General features: G+C 33.0%; 2 protein-coding genes across 4 annotated transcripts; one reads left to right on the top strand and one right to left on the bottom strand.

Annotated features, from left to right (window-relative positions):
- Positions 1-1741: 1741 nt before the first annotated feature.
- LOC133295980 (uncharacterized) lies at positions 1742-2389 on the top strand. Its single transcript, XM_061494923.1, has 2 exons — positions 1742-1909; positions 2028-2389. The coding sequence occupies exons 1-2, from the start codon at positions 1742-1744 to the stop codon at positions 2199-2201; spliced, it is 342 nt and encodes a 113-aa protein (XP_061350907.1). The 3' UTR covers positions 2202-2389.
- Positions 2390-8494: 6105 nt separating this feature from the next.
- On the bottom strand, positions 8495-12862 carry LOC133295920 (uncharacterized). Of its 3 annotated transcripts, none has more exons than XM_061494845.1 (7): positions 12659-12862; positions 11161-11674; positions 10685-11079; positions 10392-10565; positions 9183-9328; positions 8815-8925; positions 8495-8719 (listed from the first exon to the last, which is right to left on the bottom strand). In XM_061494845.1, the coding sequence occupies exons 1-7, from the start codon at positions 12767-12769 to the stop codon at positions 8641-8643; spliced, it is 1530 nt and encodes a 509-aa protein (XP_061350829.1). In that variant the 5' UTR covers positions 12770-12862; the 3' UTR covers positions 8495-8640. The 3 variants fall into 3 exon arrangements, with proteins under 3 accessions (XP_061350829.1, XP_061350830.1, XP_061350828.1); XM_061494846.1 differs by having other exon boundaries at positions 11188-11674; XM_061494844.1 differs by having other exon boundaries at positions 10685-11674.
- Positions 12863-19196: the final 6334 nt, after the last annotated feature.

Here is a 19196-nt window from a genome sequence, read left to right as displayed (position 1 = left end):
ATCCATATCGTTTTTATTCCGGAGTAAAAGGAGCTAATCACAAAATTCAACTGAATATCTTCTCTCTCTCTCTTTTATGGAATTCTTCAACTGAAGAATAGATCAGCTCAGTTTTTTGGGTATCAACTTTTATGACTTTTATTTGGAAGTGTTTCTGTCCATTTTCACTCAAATTGTCAGAAACTGTATATCGAATAATTGATTATTCTCTTTGGATCTTTGATCAAAGGTAAGCATTCAAAAATACAGGTAGTTCTCAATCATGATTCAATATATGGGTGAGGACTTACCTTAATCAAATGAACTAAAGAGTAATTATTTATACCAAAAAAAAAAAAAGATTTCTTCAAAAAAATTGCACAATTTTATCACAATCATTCACTTTTCCCTCTTTCTTTTACTTTTTCTCGTCCCATCTACGTTTCTCATACTCTTGTATTTTTTTTATTTCAAACAAATTCAATGAACAACTTTATAATTAAAAGATATAAATCACATAATTATATAAGATATAAATCCAAAAACATAAAAAGAGTTTAACAACTCTTTTAACTAAGTTCCAAAACATTAAAAGAATAAAGTTTAACAACTCGTAAATGAAAATCCAACAACCTCCGGCAAGAAATTTTTTTTAAATAGCTAGAAGAAGATATGTGTATTTGATTTTGGGAAAACGAAAATAATGTTTTTTTTTGTTTAATTTTTTTAAAATGAAAATAAAATAAGGTCATAGGTTAAATGCTGACCTGATTCAGTTTTTTGTTTAAATAAAAACATAAAAATTTACATTTCTATCGTTTTTATCAATTTTTACCTGAATTTTTTTTTACTTGAGTTATAATATGTATCATTTCAGTAAAAAGGTAAAACTGAGAAGTGACTTGTAGCTCACACTGATCCATTCTGGAAGACTGGACGTATTCCTTCATCGTTGGTCAGAGAACCAATCATTCTGGTGCAAAATTCTTCTTACTATAGTTACTAATCTCTGGATGAAGAAGTTAGTATGCTCTACACTTGCCCTGCAAAGGGATCCTGTGTATCAGAAAACGGACTCTGTGATGATCCAGTCTTACGGTCCTCTCATCTTTAAGGATTCATGGATGATAGTCTCCAAAAAAAGAGCTAAGAGACTAAGGGATGCCAACCTCTATGTCATCCCTAATATCAGAGAATTGTGAAAAAACAATTAATCTAGTCAAAAGTAACTTGATATCAGAAAATGTAAAATTTGAGTGACGAAAACCCATATTTGTTATATTAATTGTATGAATTAAACAATTTCGGTAATTGTCATATTTCAAAAACTTTATCTATTAATAAATAGGGTAAGGTTACATTTATAAAAAAAAAAATTATAACTCTTACAACCTTAATTATATATTCCTGATAATACATTCTCAATTCTCAAATATTTATACTCATATAAATACATAATTAAGGTTGTAAAAATTAAAAAAAAAAGTTATAAGTGTAATTCTTTCCTAATAAAAAATATTAATTGTCCCAAAAATAATATTAATTAATTTTAATTATTAACTTGTTCAAAGAAAATTCACAAGTTAAAAGCAGGGAATAAAGGAGAAGAGTGTGGGTGGAAAGTGGAAATGAATCCGAAAGTTCGGGGATGGTGGCAAGTGCCTTCCTCGAATCTTAACGCGTCTCGCTGTCCCATCCAAGATTGTACTATGTTATCTATTTAATGTATATCTAACCATTGAATAATTCTTAACAGAAATCAATGGCTGGAATGCTTCCAGGAGTTGAATGTGCTCGAAAGAGACGATTGCATCGAAGTGGAGGAGGAGGAGGAGGTTGCTCCTATTCACCAACTCTTGATTCCACAAGACGCTCTTTCTGTTTGTACGCTAGAAACCTCCAATCCCCCTTTTCCTCATCCTCTTTACTGGTAAGCATCTCTCTCTCTCTCTCTCTCTATATATATATATCTATTTCATCCACTTTCACCATTGAATTCTCTCTGTTTATACACTGTTAATGTGGATGCATTGTTTGAATGGAAACAGCAAAGGAACATGTTAAACCAGGGATACCCAGATGAGAAACTGGGAGGAGCAGCCAGAGAAGCCAAACAGAGATTGGATGACAAGTTCACAGCACATATGAAATCAGAAAACCAAAGTTATAATCATAAAAGAAAAAGCCTTTTTCATGGTTTGTGGCATCAACTCAGATCTTAGTGAAACTAGAAGAAGATTCCCAGATCATCAAGTGGTCTTTTATCATTTTGATACATTATAATTATGGGTTTGATGTTTCTCGTGCAGAAGATAATTTTTTTTTTTGGATACGGAAGATAATTTTAAATGTGTGGAAACTGGAAAGCACTGCCGCAGCCTTTTAGCACCTTTTTTTTGTAATTAGCCGAGTTTTTTACTTTTTGTACATTGAGGTGTTAGGTAAAGGATTACGATTCTCTTCAGATTTGAACAAACTGTATGACATCTCAACTACAAAAAACATTTCACTTTTATATCAAGATAAAAACTAAAATTTAATGGGAAAAGTTTTTGTTATTTTGAATGACATAATTTATATCATTTCACTCTCATAAAGAATGTGAGACTCACATCTTCTTCTTTCTTTTTCACTCTTTCTCCTTTTTTATTTATCTCTTTTTCTCACTTAAAATGACATAATTTTATATCTTTAAAATGATTCACGTTTTTCCCAAATTTAATTAATATAAATTGTTGGATGGGAATTGTACCATTCCCCAGTTTTTTTACCCTGATTCCAGTTTATCATATATATGGAGGGTCAAAGAAAAGTGGGTCGAGGGGGTTCAGTTGTACCAAATTGACCTGAAAGGCCTCAAATGTTTTGGGTCTAAATTAGGAACACTGGCCAAATTGTTGTTGTTCACAAAATTATTGATGAGAATATTATGCGAATAGTAAAAAAATTTGGAATGTCACACACACACTAATTTGCTTAGTTCTACATAAGGATTTATGTGACCCCCAATATGGATGCTTGAATTAGAACCAAAAATTTGTTGTCCCGTCTGCATACTTATCATCACTTTTATATTTCTTTTTAAAAAAAAGACCTTATTCCACTTTACAAAGACAACATCACCTACACAAGACAAACTCTAGGTCCTTCTGACTATACACCTAGATTTCCATAGCATTTGGTGACTGTGTGAAGCATGATTCAATGGATGTGGTACTGTTATGCATACTCATGAAAAACATGTTAGTTAGGTGACCAAGTTTTGAGTGAAAACACTACTGAGTGAAAAGGTACTTCAAAACTTGTATAATTGATCTGCTTCTTTTTGGTGGAAAAGTGCATTCTGATTTATTGATGGCTGTCATTCACTTTTTTTCCCATTACTTTTTCTAATCTCTATTTGACATCATACGAACCATTCATGAGCAGAAAGATAATTCTGCATATTTTTGTTCCATTAGTATTAGCAGAAAACTTACATCATATTGTGAAGAGTATGTCCAGATATATATCCTATTTATCTTTGATCCACATGCCAAGTTGAGGGGGAACAACGAAAAAAAAGGAGGAGGAAGAAGAAGAAGAAGAAGAAGGAGAAGATGATTAAAAAAAAGAAAAAAGAAGAAGGAGAATAAGATGAACAAAAAAGAAGAAGAAGAAGAAGATGATAAAAAAAAAGGAAGGAGAATAGAAAAAAAAAATTAAGAAGAAGAAGAAGAAGGGGAAGAGGATTAAAAAAAAAAAAAAAAGAGAAGAACGAGAAAAAAAAAAGTTATAAAAAAAAAGGGGAGAAAGCTTCAACTGTTAATTGTCTCATGGCATAATACAGCATCCAAACAAATGTCATTTTTTTGTTGTTCTTTGCAACCTGAGTCATCTTGCCAATAACACTCCCAGCTTCTAACAACTAAGAGAGTTCTTTAATCCTTCCATTTCCTATCATCTTTTCCTTCATGCTTAAATTTTTCATAAACTTTATTCTACTTGCACTTTTCTGGTTAAAAGGATTCCTAGATCATGAATTACAAGTCCATGAAGCATCCTTGAAGGTGAATAAATTGTGAGTTAAACACTTGAGTGTCTTCTATCATGAATATTGCAAAATACACCATGCCATTGCAAAGTGCTCTGCTGCTTCCCATTTGCTTTACTCTTTCTCATACATCTCTTGCTCCATTATGCCTAATATTTTCCAAAGTTTGATGATGTCAAAAAAGGGGGAAACTAAGATGCCTTATTTGAGTTAATTAAGTGTTGGTTACTAGTTGAATTTGTCAACATTATCACTGTTTAATTACTACTGTTTGAATATCTGGTTTTGGATTCGGTATCAATTATTCAACTTGATCACATGACATGCTACATTGTTGTTGCTGTATACAAAACTAGCTCGTTGACTATGAAAATAGGTTGTTATTGCTGAACTTCAATGTTGGATTGATCTGTCAAGCTACTTGGATTTCTAAGGCATCAATTGTTTGTCATCATCAAAAAGGGGGAATTTGTTGCACCCTATGCTTTAAAATATATAATGTATTTGAGATTTACTCACATAAACTAATGTCACGTGGGAGGATCCATCCATTCATTTTCTGTATAAGATGAAATCAAGGACCCATAATCGTGTTAAAAAGAGAGGTTCCATTCCCGTTTTAGATACATAATTAGCTAAATATTTTCATGTATCCTATAATTATTGAAAGAATAAAATAAACTAATTGTGTCTATTTAAGATGGATAAACTAAGCTAATAGACGGTTGCCATAATACGACAACGAAGATAGATCTACACATTGAAAGATTTTACACAAAATAGATAAATTATGCCAATCAAAGCGTCACCTCATATAGATCTACACATTTGGATATTTTTGAAATATCTAAAGTGTGACTTGTTATAATGAGATATCGATAAAAATTACTTGTATGTGAGTACTGTGTGTTTATAATTGAGTTTAGGTGTATGTTTAGTTTTGACTACTTTTTCTAGTATAAAAAATTTATTTTAGTAAGATTTTAATGATAAGCTGTTTCGAAGACAAAATAAACTGTTTTATATATACACTAAATTCTTCACCCCATTCACAAGCCTCAACGGCTAGTTTTTGACTTCAAGTGACCGTTTTGAGCATCTCCCAAAATTCAAAGTCTCAAAAACAAAACAGACAAGATATCCATAATTCCCGAAACCATTTTTCATCTTCAAATCTCACAAAACATTACGACTTTTCTGCCACAAAAGTTGCGTTCTCTTTTGTCGAGAAACACATTCAACAATCTAAAGATCCGAAAATGGTGTACTCCTACTACACGCCCACGTACTACTCAACCCTCCATGACTCAATCACCTCACTGTGCAAGAACATTCTTCCTTTCAGCTTCAAGAAACGGTCTTTGCCTTCTGCAGAGCACAGGTTGTCAAAGCTACAATCCGACAACCTTAAATGGCAACAGGACTCTTTCCACCAAGTGTTGAACTTGATGGGTCTCCACAAAGAAGGCATTGTTGCTGAAACTGAGGTGTCTGCATTCAGAACTCACTTGCTTGAGACCCTTATTGCTTCTCCTCCAGAACAAGAACATTCCATTATATTGAGAGATAAGCTTCTTTTTCTACAGGTTAGTCCTCACTCTGATTGAGCTCAATTTGAGTACCCTTTCTCAATCTTTGAACAATTTTAACCTTTTGCCTTTTTTTTTTTTTTTTTTTTTAACTTACCAGGAACTCCTTTATGCCAAGTGCATTTCTGAAGAAGACTACCATTCTTCTAAAAGGCCATTGCTTCAGAGATTGGCAGTTCAAGGAGCTCAGATTGAAGCTAGAGATGTGATTGTTGCAAGGCCTAAAGACCCAAAAGAGAATTCAGGAGAAGAGTGGTCTGTGATTGACTTGAAAGATGAGAAATGCTTGATGAACAAAGAGAACTCGAATTCTAAGAACAGATCAAATCAGGGATCAGGTTTGAAGCAGATTAAAGGAGCAGCCTCGGTTTTTAGCTTTGTCTCTAATCACAAACATGGTAAAAATGGCATGGAAAAGAGCATATTTGATTCACCTTCTTTGTCTACCAAAAATGAATTGGGACATTCCAACGAAAACCCCTTCTGGGATACTCATTCAAGGGGCAAACAAAGTGGAGGTGGATCAATTCTTATGGAGGAAAGTGGGCCTCCAGAAGGACCAATGAAGGAAAACAGTGGTTTGGATAAGTTGAAGAGGAAACCATTCAGGACTTTGTTTCATAGGGAGCAGAGAGAGGGACATGGTGGTGGTTCTGAACCAGATGAAAGAGCAGGTAAATCAGTGAAAAAGCAATGGGGATTTGATGGCTTCAAGAAATGGAAGAGAAATGAGTCAAATGATGAGACAGTTCCTTTGCCTCTTAATGAGAGGTCTGATAGTGAGGCCTACTCGGCTTCCTCTCAGGTTTTTGCAAGAACACTTGGGGAGGGACCCGATACTAAGTTAATAAAGAAGAAGTTGCATTCTGATGGTTCCCCATCTGATTTTTTCATAGACAAGGTTTCAGATCATTTTCAATCTTTGATTCTCATTTCCTTTATTTTATTATTTTTGAATTGAGATAATTTTGGTTCATTGTAAATAGGTTTTGGGAGACAAGATAAAGAAGGAGCTGTCAAGGATCCAGACAGAACTGAGCAGCACAAATCCAAATCTTAAATTTTCGTAAGTGTTTTCTCAATTATTACAATATTTTTAGTTATTTTGCTATATCTATCTTGCATTTGGAAAACTGATACTAGTTGTTTGCTTTTGTTGTGTAATAACAGGAATGATCAGATTGAAGCGATTTCTACCAGAATTCCAGTGGACAAGGCCGAGTTGAAAAACTACTTTCCCAAGTGAGTCAAGTCAACATAATCCCTCTTCCATAATATATATGTAGTTTCAACTTTGGACCACTTAACACTAGTTTTGTGTATTCCGAGATCAGGGTGTGTTAGTGTTACTCACGGTGTCCTTTCTTGTGTGTTTATTGTGTTGAAGGTCATGGTGTGACAGATACGGTGATGTTGTGCTGGATGTGGTGAAGAAAGAATTCAAAGAACATGTTGGAGAAATGGAAAACATGCGCAACATTGCTAGAGAAAAACATGGCAACTCTAGGCGGTGGACTACATTTGAGGATGACGAAAACATTCATCCAAATCTTTTTGTTCATCGTGATAATTCAGTTCGCGGCAGTAACATCAATCCATTTTCTCATGCTTAGGCTTAGAGCAAATAGAATTAAGCTGAGGTCTGGATCAGCTTCCTCTAGGAAACCTACCCCTATAGTATCTTTTATATATTGTTAAGATTAGAAAAAGGACCTTGGTAATTGCTGTTTGAATAATCGACATTTTTATTTTCAATGATATCAATCTTTCTGGAAGGGTTATATTTACTAATTAAATTGTTAACAAACTCTTACAATCAAATCCGTCAAATCCGTTAATTTTCATCAATCTAACAGTTATAATTTATTGAGAATTAATAATTAATTAATAAATGTGATCTAATAAATTATAATTGTTAAATTAACGAAAATCAACAGTTAAAATTTAATTGTAAAAATTTATAAATAATTTAGTTTATCAAATATAATCCTCCTCCAATCTTTCGTGCAAGTCATCAATTTTTCTATTTTAAGTTTTAATAAGCATATCTAGTTCTAACGTTCTGTTTAAGAGGAGTGTCGTTTGTATATTTTCATAACTCTCAAATTTCGATCCCCACATGAATCATTGTTAAATGATGTGACCAATTCACCATTTCACCCTGCGATTCTAAATGCATAATTTGCATTTATCTGTTTAATTCCTTTTCCTTTTTCTTTTTCTTTTTCAATGGTGCCTATTCAAAACAAATTATTATATAATTTGATGTTTCCTAGATTTTCAACACATACTATAGCCGGAAATATAGGATTGGAAAAAGAAGTTACTAATGACAGGGATAGACAAAACACTAATTGGAAGATCACGATTTGATATTCCAGTGGATAAAACCAGTGTAGACTTTCAAATATACTTGCATTGCGCTTGGATTTAGAGTACTGTACAGAACAGAAAGAAAATAACTGGAATGGAAACAAGTTTCGACCATCCAAAAAAAAGAATGGGGTGATCAGAATTCAGGAAATTCCTTCATTTTCCCTCAGACCCAAAATTGGGATGGAATGAAGAAAACCTCTAAAAGAAAAAAGACACTTTTATCCTATTTCTTTACTAATATTTTAAATAAGGATTTAGGTAACTTTTCTCCATTCTTTCCATTGCCTTTTCAGTCCATCTTCTCTTGTTTTATTCTATTTCATTAATGAAAAATATCCAAATATAGTATTAATCAGCTTGCCATGGACATGTACTTGGAAAAGGGAATACGGGAAGCATCACAAAAATATAGTATTAAGTAGCTGTTTTATCCCATACCATTGGCAAGGGTCAGATTACTTTTAGACTAAATTATAAGATTTGGTAATTCAAATATCCACTTTGTGTAAATTTGGTCTTTCAAATGTTTGTGATATAAAATTAATCCTTTAAATATTTAAAATGACATCAAAATAATCCTTTCCTGAAGTTTTCGGGTGACAATGATTTGAACCATTTTTATGTGTATTTAATATTTACAAACTGCACTTCATATATACAAGATCAATGAGACTGCACTTCTGAGTCGGCGGAAGACTCCGTGAACCCTCCACAAACATTGCCACGACACAGAGGACATACACTGTAAAAGAGGGAAAACAGAAAAAATGGTTATTTATATAACGGGAACTGGTAAATACAAAAAAGAATGACGAGTTTTGGTGAGAATGAGAGTACCCATGTATTTCTTTAAGCCACTTATCGACACAAGACATGTGATACTCATGGTTGCAAGGAAGAACTCGTATTTGGTCCCCTTCTTCATACTCCGCCAGGCATATGTAACATCTACCAAATTGATTATTAATTATTATTTTTTAAATATTTAGAAGAGAGAAGAACTTTGAGCTTGTGAATAAACAAAAAAAAAAAAAAAAATCAAAAATTAAAAACTTTCATGCAAGCATTTAAGGCCATAAAAAACTATCATCATAACTTCAAGCATAGCAAGCCAAAAACTAATTAACCATAACCACAGTGACACATTTAATCTCATTATTTATGCACACGTATTTGCATAAGATAATTAGAATTAAGAGGCTTACTGTTCATCAGCATCATTGCCTCCATCAGCTACATCAACCTTTTTGTGAGACTTTAGAGGCAAAGAGTCAACAATTGATTCAGGTGCCGGGAAAGAGACCATGGATAGGGAAAGTGATCCAGGTTGACGATGGATTTCATCTAAGACCTGCACAGGAAAAGTATGACGCCAAGTAAATTGGTTTTGTTCCACAAATCAGACTCTTGTATTCCAATAGCAAAGTATAGAACCATTTTGGAACATTTCTTTTAACCAGAAAAGAATAGATTCAAATAAGTTATGATCCATCGTGAAAAACTGGAGTTCTTTACGCACAAAGCAACTGTACCAAACATAAAAACACATGGCTACCGCCATTTTATGATCTGAGCTGTGCCTTCAATTACAGGAAGAAGGCTTCCATTCAAGGTAATGCTTATTTATTTTATTTTTTTAAAATATCAAAGCATGACAGCTAGATTTGACATCTAACTAAATGTAAAGAAATGATTACACGAGATATACTGCAGGCCAACAAAAAGGAGGGATTATGACATACCCAATCAAGCCCGGGTGCTCATGACGGGCAAGAATTCAAGCATATTTTAGAATATAGAACAGAATAACATTCTGAATAATTTGATCATTTATTCTATTGGAGATTTCTTTATATCCATTCATAATTTACAGAATAGGAAGAAACGCATACCCATCTTGGAAAGTCTCCAGTTCAAAAAGCTAGATTGAAAGGATGCACATTTAATAAACAATAACTAGATGACATCATCTAGCACTACAAAACATTTGCAGACCTACATAAGGAAAAAGAATTTATTTTTTTCCCTACAGAGAAATTGAAAGATAAAAGAAGTTCAAGATTATATTGGAAATAGCCTAAATATGAAATCCAAAATCAGATAATCTCAATTAGTAGGAAACATGACTATGTAGAAAAGAGGCCAAAAAGATGAAAAACAAATGCATCAAAACATCCGCACTCAAAATTCTCTTATTCAGTAAGCACACTACCCTGTCAATGGTATCATAGTTATACCTAATCAATTGACACTCAGCAAGAACCAGGTTTAAACTAGATGCAAAATATAAAGCAATAAAATTACGATGCATGGAGTTTAATTATACAATGAAAACGAGGGACAAATGTGGAAAGCTAAATTGAATTAAAATCTAGGAATAAACAAATATTATGACATTTGAGAGAAGATTAAACCTCAAACAGAGCCTCAGCCAGCATGACTATTCTTGAAATACTTGCTTGAGTGCTAGATTCCTCAGCCATGGGGAAAGACTCGCATGAGCACATACCATCTGCATGGAGTCCTAATGGACAGGAAGAATTCCACCTACCAATCTCATCAAAGCTACCACGAAGCCTTTCCCAGATCTATAAAAAGTAATGTAAACAGCTTAAGTTACATAAAGGGGCCACAGACCCAAATAACAAATGCAAGCAGATGAAATAAGCAATTCAAGGCATTCTTTACTCCAAATATTCAGAATCACCTCAGATCTTGAGTGTTGCATTCGTTCATGCAATCTGTGAAATCTGCTGCCCATATACCCAGAAGCACTTCCAACCCCATCATTTGAGAAATCACCACCAAAATCAACAAGCCATCGATCTTGAGATCCTGGGTCATCAGCACCTCCAGTGGAGAAGACAATGGTTGGAGAATCACCTAGCCTTCTAGAACTACGTCGTGAAAAAGCATCCCAAAATAATCTCCTACCATTCCTTCTGGCATCATGATCATTGGAATCAGCATTGCTGGCAGACAAAATGTTGGAAGATATTGTGACCACATCAACTTGAAGCACGCTGTCATTTTGACCTCTTTCCCGATTGGACACAAGAATACCTAACCCTGAAGGTATTGTCTCGCGACGAGGTTCGTTTTCTGGCAATCGAGAAGTTGGTGTTAAATTGGGAACTTGAGCAACAGGATTCGAAGAAGAACTCTGGATAGATATGAATGCACCAGTATGATTCTCAACAGAAATTTCACCAGAACTGGAATTTCCATGCTCTTGAGGGATTGGACTCCTTGGATGCATTGTCTCGCAAGAGATTTGAGAGACACCACTAACCACTGGATCATCAACATTATTGACTGCATCCTTGTTAGCAGAAACATTAACAGAGACTGGATCTGAAGACCGCTGTTCTACAAATGAAGTACTAGCTGTGTTGCTACTATGACTATATGATTCATGACGACTATGACCGGCACTTACCTGATGAGGGACTAGCTCCTTACATTCAGACAAGCACTTCCTCTGACTACTTGTTGCAACATTTCTGGAAGAACCTTCAACATTGGTATTCCCGTAGAACTCAGTTCTCATATCAGGTAAAGTTACAGTTTCAGCATGAGGACTGCAGCTAATTCTATCTTCTCTACTTGCTAAAGATGACTCCTCAGTGACTTTCCGAATTCCATCATCAAAATCTCTTGCCGAATTTACCTGAAGATCAGATGGATGTTCTTCCATCTAAAAACACAATATAAGAACACTTCCAGTGTCAGCCAATCTCTCAGTATCTATCTAAAAGTCATCCCCAAATTGTTGCATGTGTGAGATCAGTCAACATGGCTTGTACATCAAGTTCAAATCATACTCTAAATTCTGTTTTTCCTCATGACGATAGTGAGTTGTCAACAAGCTAAGAAAAATATGATTTTTGAAATGCAACCCTATATATATGCTGAGATGCATAAATTAATAGAGACGAACATGCCTCTAAAACTAAGACAGTTCATCAAATCAACGGAAAGTAAATGAGCGCCACTACTTGCCAATGAATGGAGAAAGAGTTAAATTCAAAAAATTGCAAAGTCTGAAATTTTAATTTTTCAAGATTTTAGAGATTTGCACCGTTCATTGAATCAATTAGGTAGGGAATGCAATAACAATATGCTAAATCCCAGATTTCTGACAAAGAATGATAACATAGGCATCAACAGATAATTCCATTGATTAAGCTCATATGCGTCAAACCGTATCAATCAATTGGCAACTTATCAGATTCTAAAATCTCCAACAACCATGATAATCACAACAGCGCACAAACAATGAACAAGTTCATATATGGAAGATATCTCAAACAATGAATTCAAAAAAAAAAAAAAAAAAAATCATTTAGCTTATCAAAAAGGCTAGACTTCCACAAATTCGCGTTATCCAAAAGTCAAGCTCAATTATTTGGCCATTTAAAAAATTAAATTTTCATATTAATTTTGTTCTTACACACCCCCCAAAAATAAAAATAAAAAATTTACCAGATTCAAAAGCAACAACATCCTACATATGCTTTCTTTTGATCCATAAGATTAAAAAGGGGATCGGATGGATCAACCCCAGATGCGAAAAATCGAATTTTTGAATTGAGAAAGAGTCCGTGAATGGAAAAAACGAAATGGGTATTAAGGAAATCGGGTATAATAATGAATTGTGGGAAAAGAGGTAGATGGGTACCTGATAAGTAGAACGGGAGGTGGAGGTGCCACAGAGAAGAGAGGATAGTCTGAAGCGGTTGACCCTGGGACTAGAAGGGCGAGACCCATGTCTACTAGAGGCCGAACCCATGTCTGTATCGGAGAAGAGAAAAGAGAAGAGAATAGAAGGTGCAGAGTCTCAGATATCAGCTAGATGTAAAAGATGTGGACGCTTGCTTATTGCTTCATGACAATGGAAAGCTGACCCACTTTGAGCGTTTCTTCAATTTCAAGTGTTTTCTTTTCTCATCTATATTTTTTAATAATATAATTTAAGAATACAAGAGAGATTTTTTTGTTTTTGTTTGGTAAAACGTGAAAATAATCTCATTCAACCTCTGGTGTTTTTAGAATACAGTCTCCAAGATTATTTTTCATTGGAACAGCATATGTATTGAGTTTTGACACAGGAGAAAATTTAAGAATTTGTTTGAGAAAGAATTTGAATTCCTGATCCAAATAAATCATTATTTTTAATTTTAATATGCATGTATAATAACAATAGAACATTGGTTTAAAAGGATAAAAAAAATAAGATTAGAAGCTTTTTTTGGGTGGGACTGTAGGAGAATGTTAGTAACATCTTTAATCCGGACTAAAATGGAAACCACCTAATGAGTTATAATAATTGAGAAATGAATGAGTTTTTTTTATACAGTCGTGAGTTAGTTTTTTTATGTATTTCTATAAATTTTAATTCTTTGAGTTGCCTTAATTTTAAGTTGGGATCTAGTCATAAAATCTTTCACCTCACTCCAAAAATATATTTGGTAGAAAAATGAGATTTTTTTTTACATAGAATAAGGTGTTCTTTTTTAAGTAAAATGAGGTGTTTTAAGTTTGAATATATTTACCTTGATTAGGAGAATGCCAGGTGATATTAGCAGAAGACAGTTTGGAGAATCATAAAGCCGAATGCATTACAGCTCATAGCCTCATACCAATTAAAATTCCACTCTGCTAGTTTCCCTTTTTCCCGCTTTTATGTAAGGTTTTTGGTGTGGTGGGCGTTATTAAGATAACAATACTAGAGCATACTAAAAATTCCCACAGTGGTCAAAACACAAAATGGTAGCGGCTATAAAAATTTTAGAGGGAGTTTGGTTGAGGAGAAATTTTTTGAATACTAGAAAAATATAGTTAATAGGAAAATTGTTGGAAAGTGAGTTTGGTAGGAAAATGTAAAAAAAATTGTTTGATTAGAAAAAAATTTACCAGACAAATTAGATAAAATTTATAAAGTCTATGTTTGGTTTGAGATAAAATATAGATAGAGAAATAGATTAAAATTACCAAATTAATCCGTTTATAATTTTTGAATGTCAATATATGTTGTTTAGTTGGGGTATTTTGGTCTCCATCATAATGTCCCCTTTGCCATTTATCCCTGCAATTACAAAAATCACTCATTTTAAATAGTGAAATATTTCTCATTTTATACACACTCTTCAAATGCTAGAGAAATAAGTTAGATGAAAAAATTTGTGAAAAACCTTCACCAAACATAGATGTCTAAAAATCCCAAAACCAAATGCATGGGATAAAAAAGATATAACTTCAACCAAACATCCCCTTAAATTATTTAAAAAAAATCACAGCACAAGCCAAATACTTTGCGTGAAATAAGAATAAGACATTGTTGTAATACGTACCCGATTTGACTTCGTCGATTAAGAATTTGTCTGTTTATTCTTTTTACCGTGGACAAAACATTTTTTGTTATTTACAAAAAAAAAAAAACATTTTTTGTTATTTACAAAAAAAAAAAAACATTTTTTGTCATTTTCTTTCATTGGCTACAACTACAACGTCACATTTTCTTTTATCGCAGAAACGTAGCCTAAATGATCTCTGATTTTTTTTTTAATATTAATCTTTTTGCTTTTTTCACGGTTCTTTCTTGACTTTCAGGTTCCGATGTTGCGCGGCTCAATATCGCCCTGAAGGAGCAAGCTGAATGGTGTACGGGGCAAAAATGAGCCAATCCATCATATAGGCTCATAATCTGCGAGGCACATACACGCAGGTTTTTAAAATAACTGTAGACAGTAACACTTTTCGATACACGTATTATATGCGATTAATATTTTAAGACATGCGATTAATGATCCGACATATTTTTTTAATATACAATTAATTTTTTTTGACATGCGGTCAATGCTCCGACATGCATCCGATATATTTTTTTAGAGCTAAATTTTATTTTATTAACTAAAATGAAAAAGTAACTTATAAATCAACTTTTTTTATTATAAAATTTGACATAAAAATTAACAACGTACGGAAAATTATTTTTGTTTATATTTATGTTATAAAATTTAAATATTTGATTGGTTATACGACTTCTTATTGGCTGTTATATGTATTAAATATAAATTATATTATATATATTAAAAATATTATTTAATATCAAAACGTGTCCCAACATATCAGAATACGACATTTTTTAGAATTAACGTGTCGGCGTATTTCGTGTCCCGTGTCAGTGTCGGTGCAACATACTCATAATCTGTATAAAATAAAAGCTTTAATGTTTCTATATTGAATGTAGATAAATTATCTATATTAGTTTCCAAAATAACGTCATTTTGGGTTGAAAAATTATAATAAAAAGACTATCATAACCCTAAAACAAATTATAATTACAAAAACACGTTGATTTTTGCCTCAAAACGACATCGTTTTGAGCTCAATGTAGATAAGTTATCTATATTAACCGTAAAAAAATGAACCCTAAAATAAATTGCGTTAGGTTGACAAAATTAGGTTTACAACTCAAAGTCAGCTAAAAAAAATTGAGTCAACTCGCGGGTCAAATGAGTCAACTCATGGATTATTCATTTTTTATTTATTAAAAAATTACAAAAGAAGAATATGGGGACGAATATGTTCAAAGATAGATACTAGATGAATACTTTATATGTAATGTTAATCGAGGGTATCCTTGCAATGTGAATCATGCTTTAGTTTAATTAGACCTTGTAGTTTCTGTTTGATGAGAAACGCAAGCACTTAAGTCTGTATAGGAACTATGTTTAGCATATATAGTGGTTAGTACGCAGAGATTATATGAAATGTTTTTCTTAGCAGTAAATATCTTATACAAAAAAAATTGAAAGGAGTTTCACACTTTTTTGAGACAAGATAAGATAACTTTGATTTTTGTTTTTATTTTAAATGCATGATCCGTCGATTTTGATAACCCAACCGGGTTATCGATTTTAATGAAGTCCGATCGGTTCGAGTCAATTTTTGCTAGGTTTGGTACATGCTGGTCCAATACTTAATTTGGTCAGATCGATTTATCGGATTATGAGTCGACCTGACCGATTATAGTTGAGTTTCATAACATTATTTAAAAGTATTATTTGCTGGTTATTGAAGTGAGACCAATCACAATTTTTTTTAACTTTAATAGTCTCTTAAAAATGTGACACGTATATTATTCTATTAAGTTCGTTTGATGATAAAATAAAAGAAATTAATTTAACTAAAATGTATAATAAGAAAAAGTAAGGTGACGTGTAGAAGAATCAAAGAAATAAGACTTGTCCCAAAATAAATTCATTCAAGTGGCATATGTTTGATTTCACTTAAATAAGCTCTTAAATTCAAGTATATGTGAATGTAAATTTTTTTTTTTTTGAAAGAATTAACCTCACTGTAATATGGGTATTCCTGAGGATACATGTAGTTTACAGGGAAAAAAAAGATTTGTAGCTCAGTGGGTCTTTGATAGGCCTTGTTTAAGCTTTCGCACTAGCAATGTGATTGTCCGGCCCAAGATTAAAGAGTGCACTTTCTTGACATCATGGTTTTCCAGCGGTGCAAGCCAGGCCAGGCAACTAATATACTAATATTATAACAATTGTATCGTAATTTCCTTCCATTTATCTCTTTAGATTGAACACCTAGGTATGTTTAGTATAAGAGAAATTTTTTGATATTCGAAAATCACGATTACTGAAAATACACTAGAAATTGAGTTTACTTGGAATGTTACGAAAAATGTGTTTGGTTCGTCAAAATATTACAGGGAATATTGGATAAAGATTACTGATTCTATGTTTGGTTTAGAACAAAATATGACTTAGAATATGATGTTATTTTACAAAAATAATCCCAAACTATTTTTACTTTTGTAATTGATAGATTGGGTCTAGGTTTTGATGTGTGTTGGGATATTTTGGTCTAAAAAATTGTTGTTGTGCTTTCCATTTTCTTGAAATTCTGAATTACCATATTATTTTTTTGGTAATATGAATGGTGACTTTTCTTTGTAAATCAAATTACATATAAATCTTGGATATACGGGAACTGGTTTTTTGTTACTTCTACTAAATATGATAATTGACATTTACCAAAGAAAGTTTACCAGTAGTCTTTTTAATATCCTTGTACCAAACACACCCCTATATCCTAATCCCACTATACTCTTTTTCTCAGCTGAGAAAAGTCATCAAGTTTCCCTGATTATGGCTAGATCACAATATGAGATAAGAAAGAGAAAAATATATAATTTTTAAATAAATAAGTATGATCAAATAACATAATCAGTAGTAACTTTTTCACGTTAGAAGATCTGTTCCGGTAAAATAAATTACAAGATTTTCGGTCTCATCTAACATTAATTCTACAGGCGTCAAGAATGTTAGTTAACCCAACTACCAAAAAAGAGAACTTGGACATTGACTGATAGATTCTCAAAGTGTTCTGCGTACTTCTTTTGTCCCTTTCAGAACGAAGTGTTTTAAATTCAGTCTTCATTAGTGTGCTTCCTCAGTTCAGGAACAAATTAAGAGAAAGCTACAAGCAACATGCACAATCCTCCACCGCCGGGTCCTCACCACCCCCCGGGGCCACCGCATCCTGGACCTGCTCCGCCTCATGCACAACCATCTCCTCCACCACCTGGTCCGCGAGCACCTCCACCTGGTCCCCAAGCACCTCCTCCTCCTGGCCCTCCTGGACCACACGGGCACCCTCCACACCACCACCACTGATGATGCTATGCAATATGGAGCTAGGAGCTAATGAATAATTGTAATATTATGCTGCTGTATATATATGATGTATGGTTTATTAATCCTTGAATAGCTTTTGGTGGTTTTGAGCCACTGAAACCCTACTCCCTGTATTTAATTACCATGTAATGTCACCGTGTGCCCTTTATGCTATGGCGTGCCTATTATTAGAATAATAAATAAAATGAGATGTATGTTTTCTATTTATGGTTGTTACGTTAAATCCATATATTATTAGAGTACCTGCACTCTGGCTTAGATGTCGGAAAATACATGTTCGACTTGCAGATCAGCCTAGATAGGAAATTATGGAATGAATTTATAATTCTGATCTCCGAATTTAATTATAATTTTGTGCAATCACGTCTTTGCGACCAGCCTCATAGTTTTAGTTATTGGTTGGCCTCCAAAGATTCAATTAAGGGGTTATTCTCCTTCTTTCTTAGAGTGATACTTCTAAACTTTTATACCTGAAATAATTCACCTTTTGCACATCGATCTGAAACACGTTACCTCACGTATAACAATAAAGATATACTGAGCATGATAATAGTTTTTTATTTTATTTTAAATATATTGGGAATCATGATGCAACACCTACTACTCACCCTTCAACGTTAGGCTAACCCTAGTGATTGATTATAGCTCTTTTTTATTATTAAGAAATATATTTTATCTATACACACCAACAAGCAAGTACGGACACGCTAAAATTTTCAAAATTCGCGTGTCGTACACGTGTCCGACACGAAGATGATCTGACACGCGTCTGACACGAAGTCAATATCTAGAAACACGCGGTCAACTTTTTTCGACACGTGGTCAACATTCGGATACGTTTTTTTTAGTCTTAATTTTATTTTATTAACTAAAAATAAAAAATATATTTATAAATCAATTTTTTTTTGTTATGAAATTTGACTTGAAAAATTAATAAGGTAAGAAAAATTATTTTTGTTTATATTTATGTTATGAAATTTGAATATTTGATTGGTTATATGAGACTTATTATGGACTGTTATATTTATTAAATATAAATTATATTATATATATTAAAAATATTATTTAATATCAAAAAGTGTCCCAACGTGTCGAAATATGTCATTTTTTAAAATTAAAGTGTCAGTGTGTCGTGTCGTGTCCCGTGTCAATGTTCGTGCATCATAGCACACCAATTTTATCCATTAAAGGAACATCTTGCATCCATTGCATTTATGGACTTTACTCTTTTTTTTTTGGTAAATATTTATGGACTTTACTCTACCAACATATAAAGTTATTATTGGAAAAATATTTTTCTTTTTAAGTAACACAACTTGTGTCATTTCACTCTTACAAAGGGGTGAGACCCACACTTTTATATTTTTTGTCCACTCTCTTCTCTTTTATCTATCTTTTTCTATCACTTAAAATGACATAAATTTACATCCTCCTTCAAAATGATACATACTTTTTTCGGTTATGATTATGCCTACAGTACATTTTCTCTCTTTT

The sequence above is a fragment of the Gastrolobium bilobum genome, unplaced genomic scaffold (assembly GCF_033153095.1).
Source record: "Gastrolobium bilobum isolate Gb01-03AN ecotype WA unplaced genomic scaffold, APGP_CSIRO_Gbil_v1 utg2195, whole genome shotgun sequence".
NCBI lineage: Eukaryota > Viridiplantae > Streptophyta > Magnoliopsida > Fabales > Fabaceae > Gastrolobium > Gastrolobium bilobum.
This window is presented reverse-complemented; position numbering and strand designations above follow the sequence as displayed.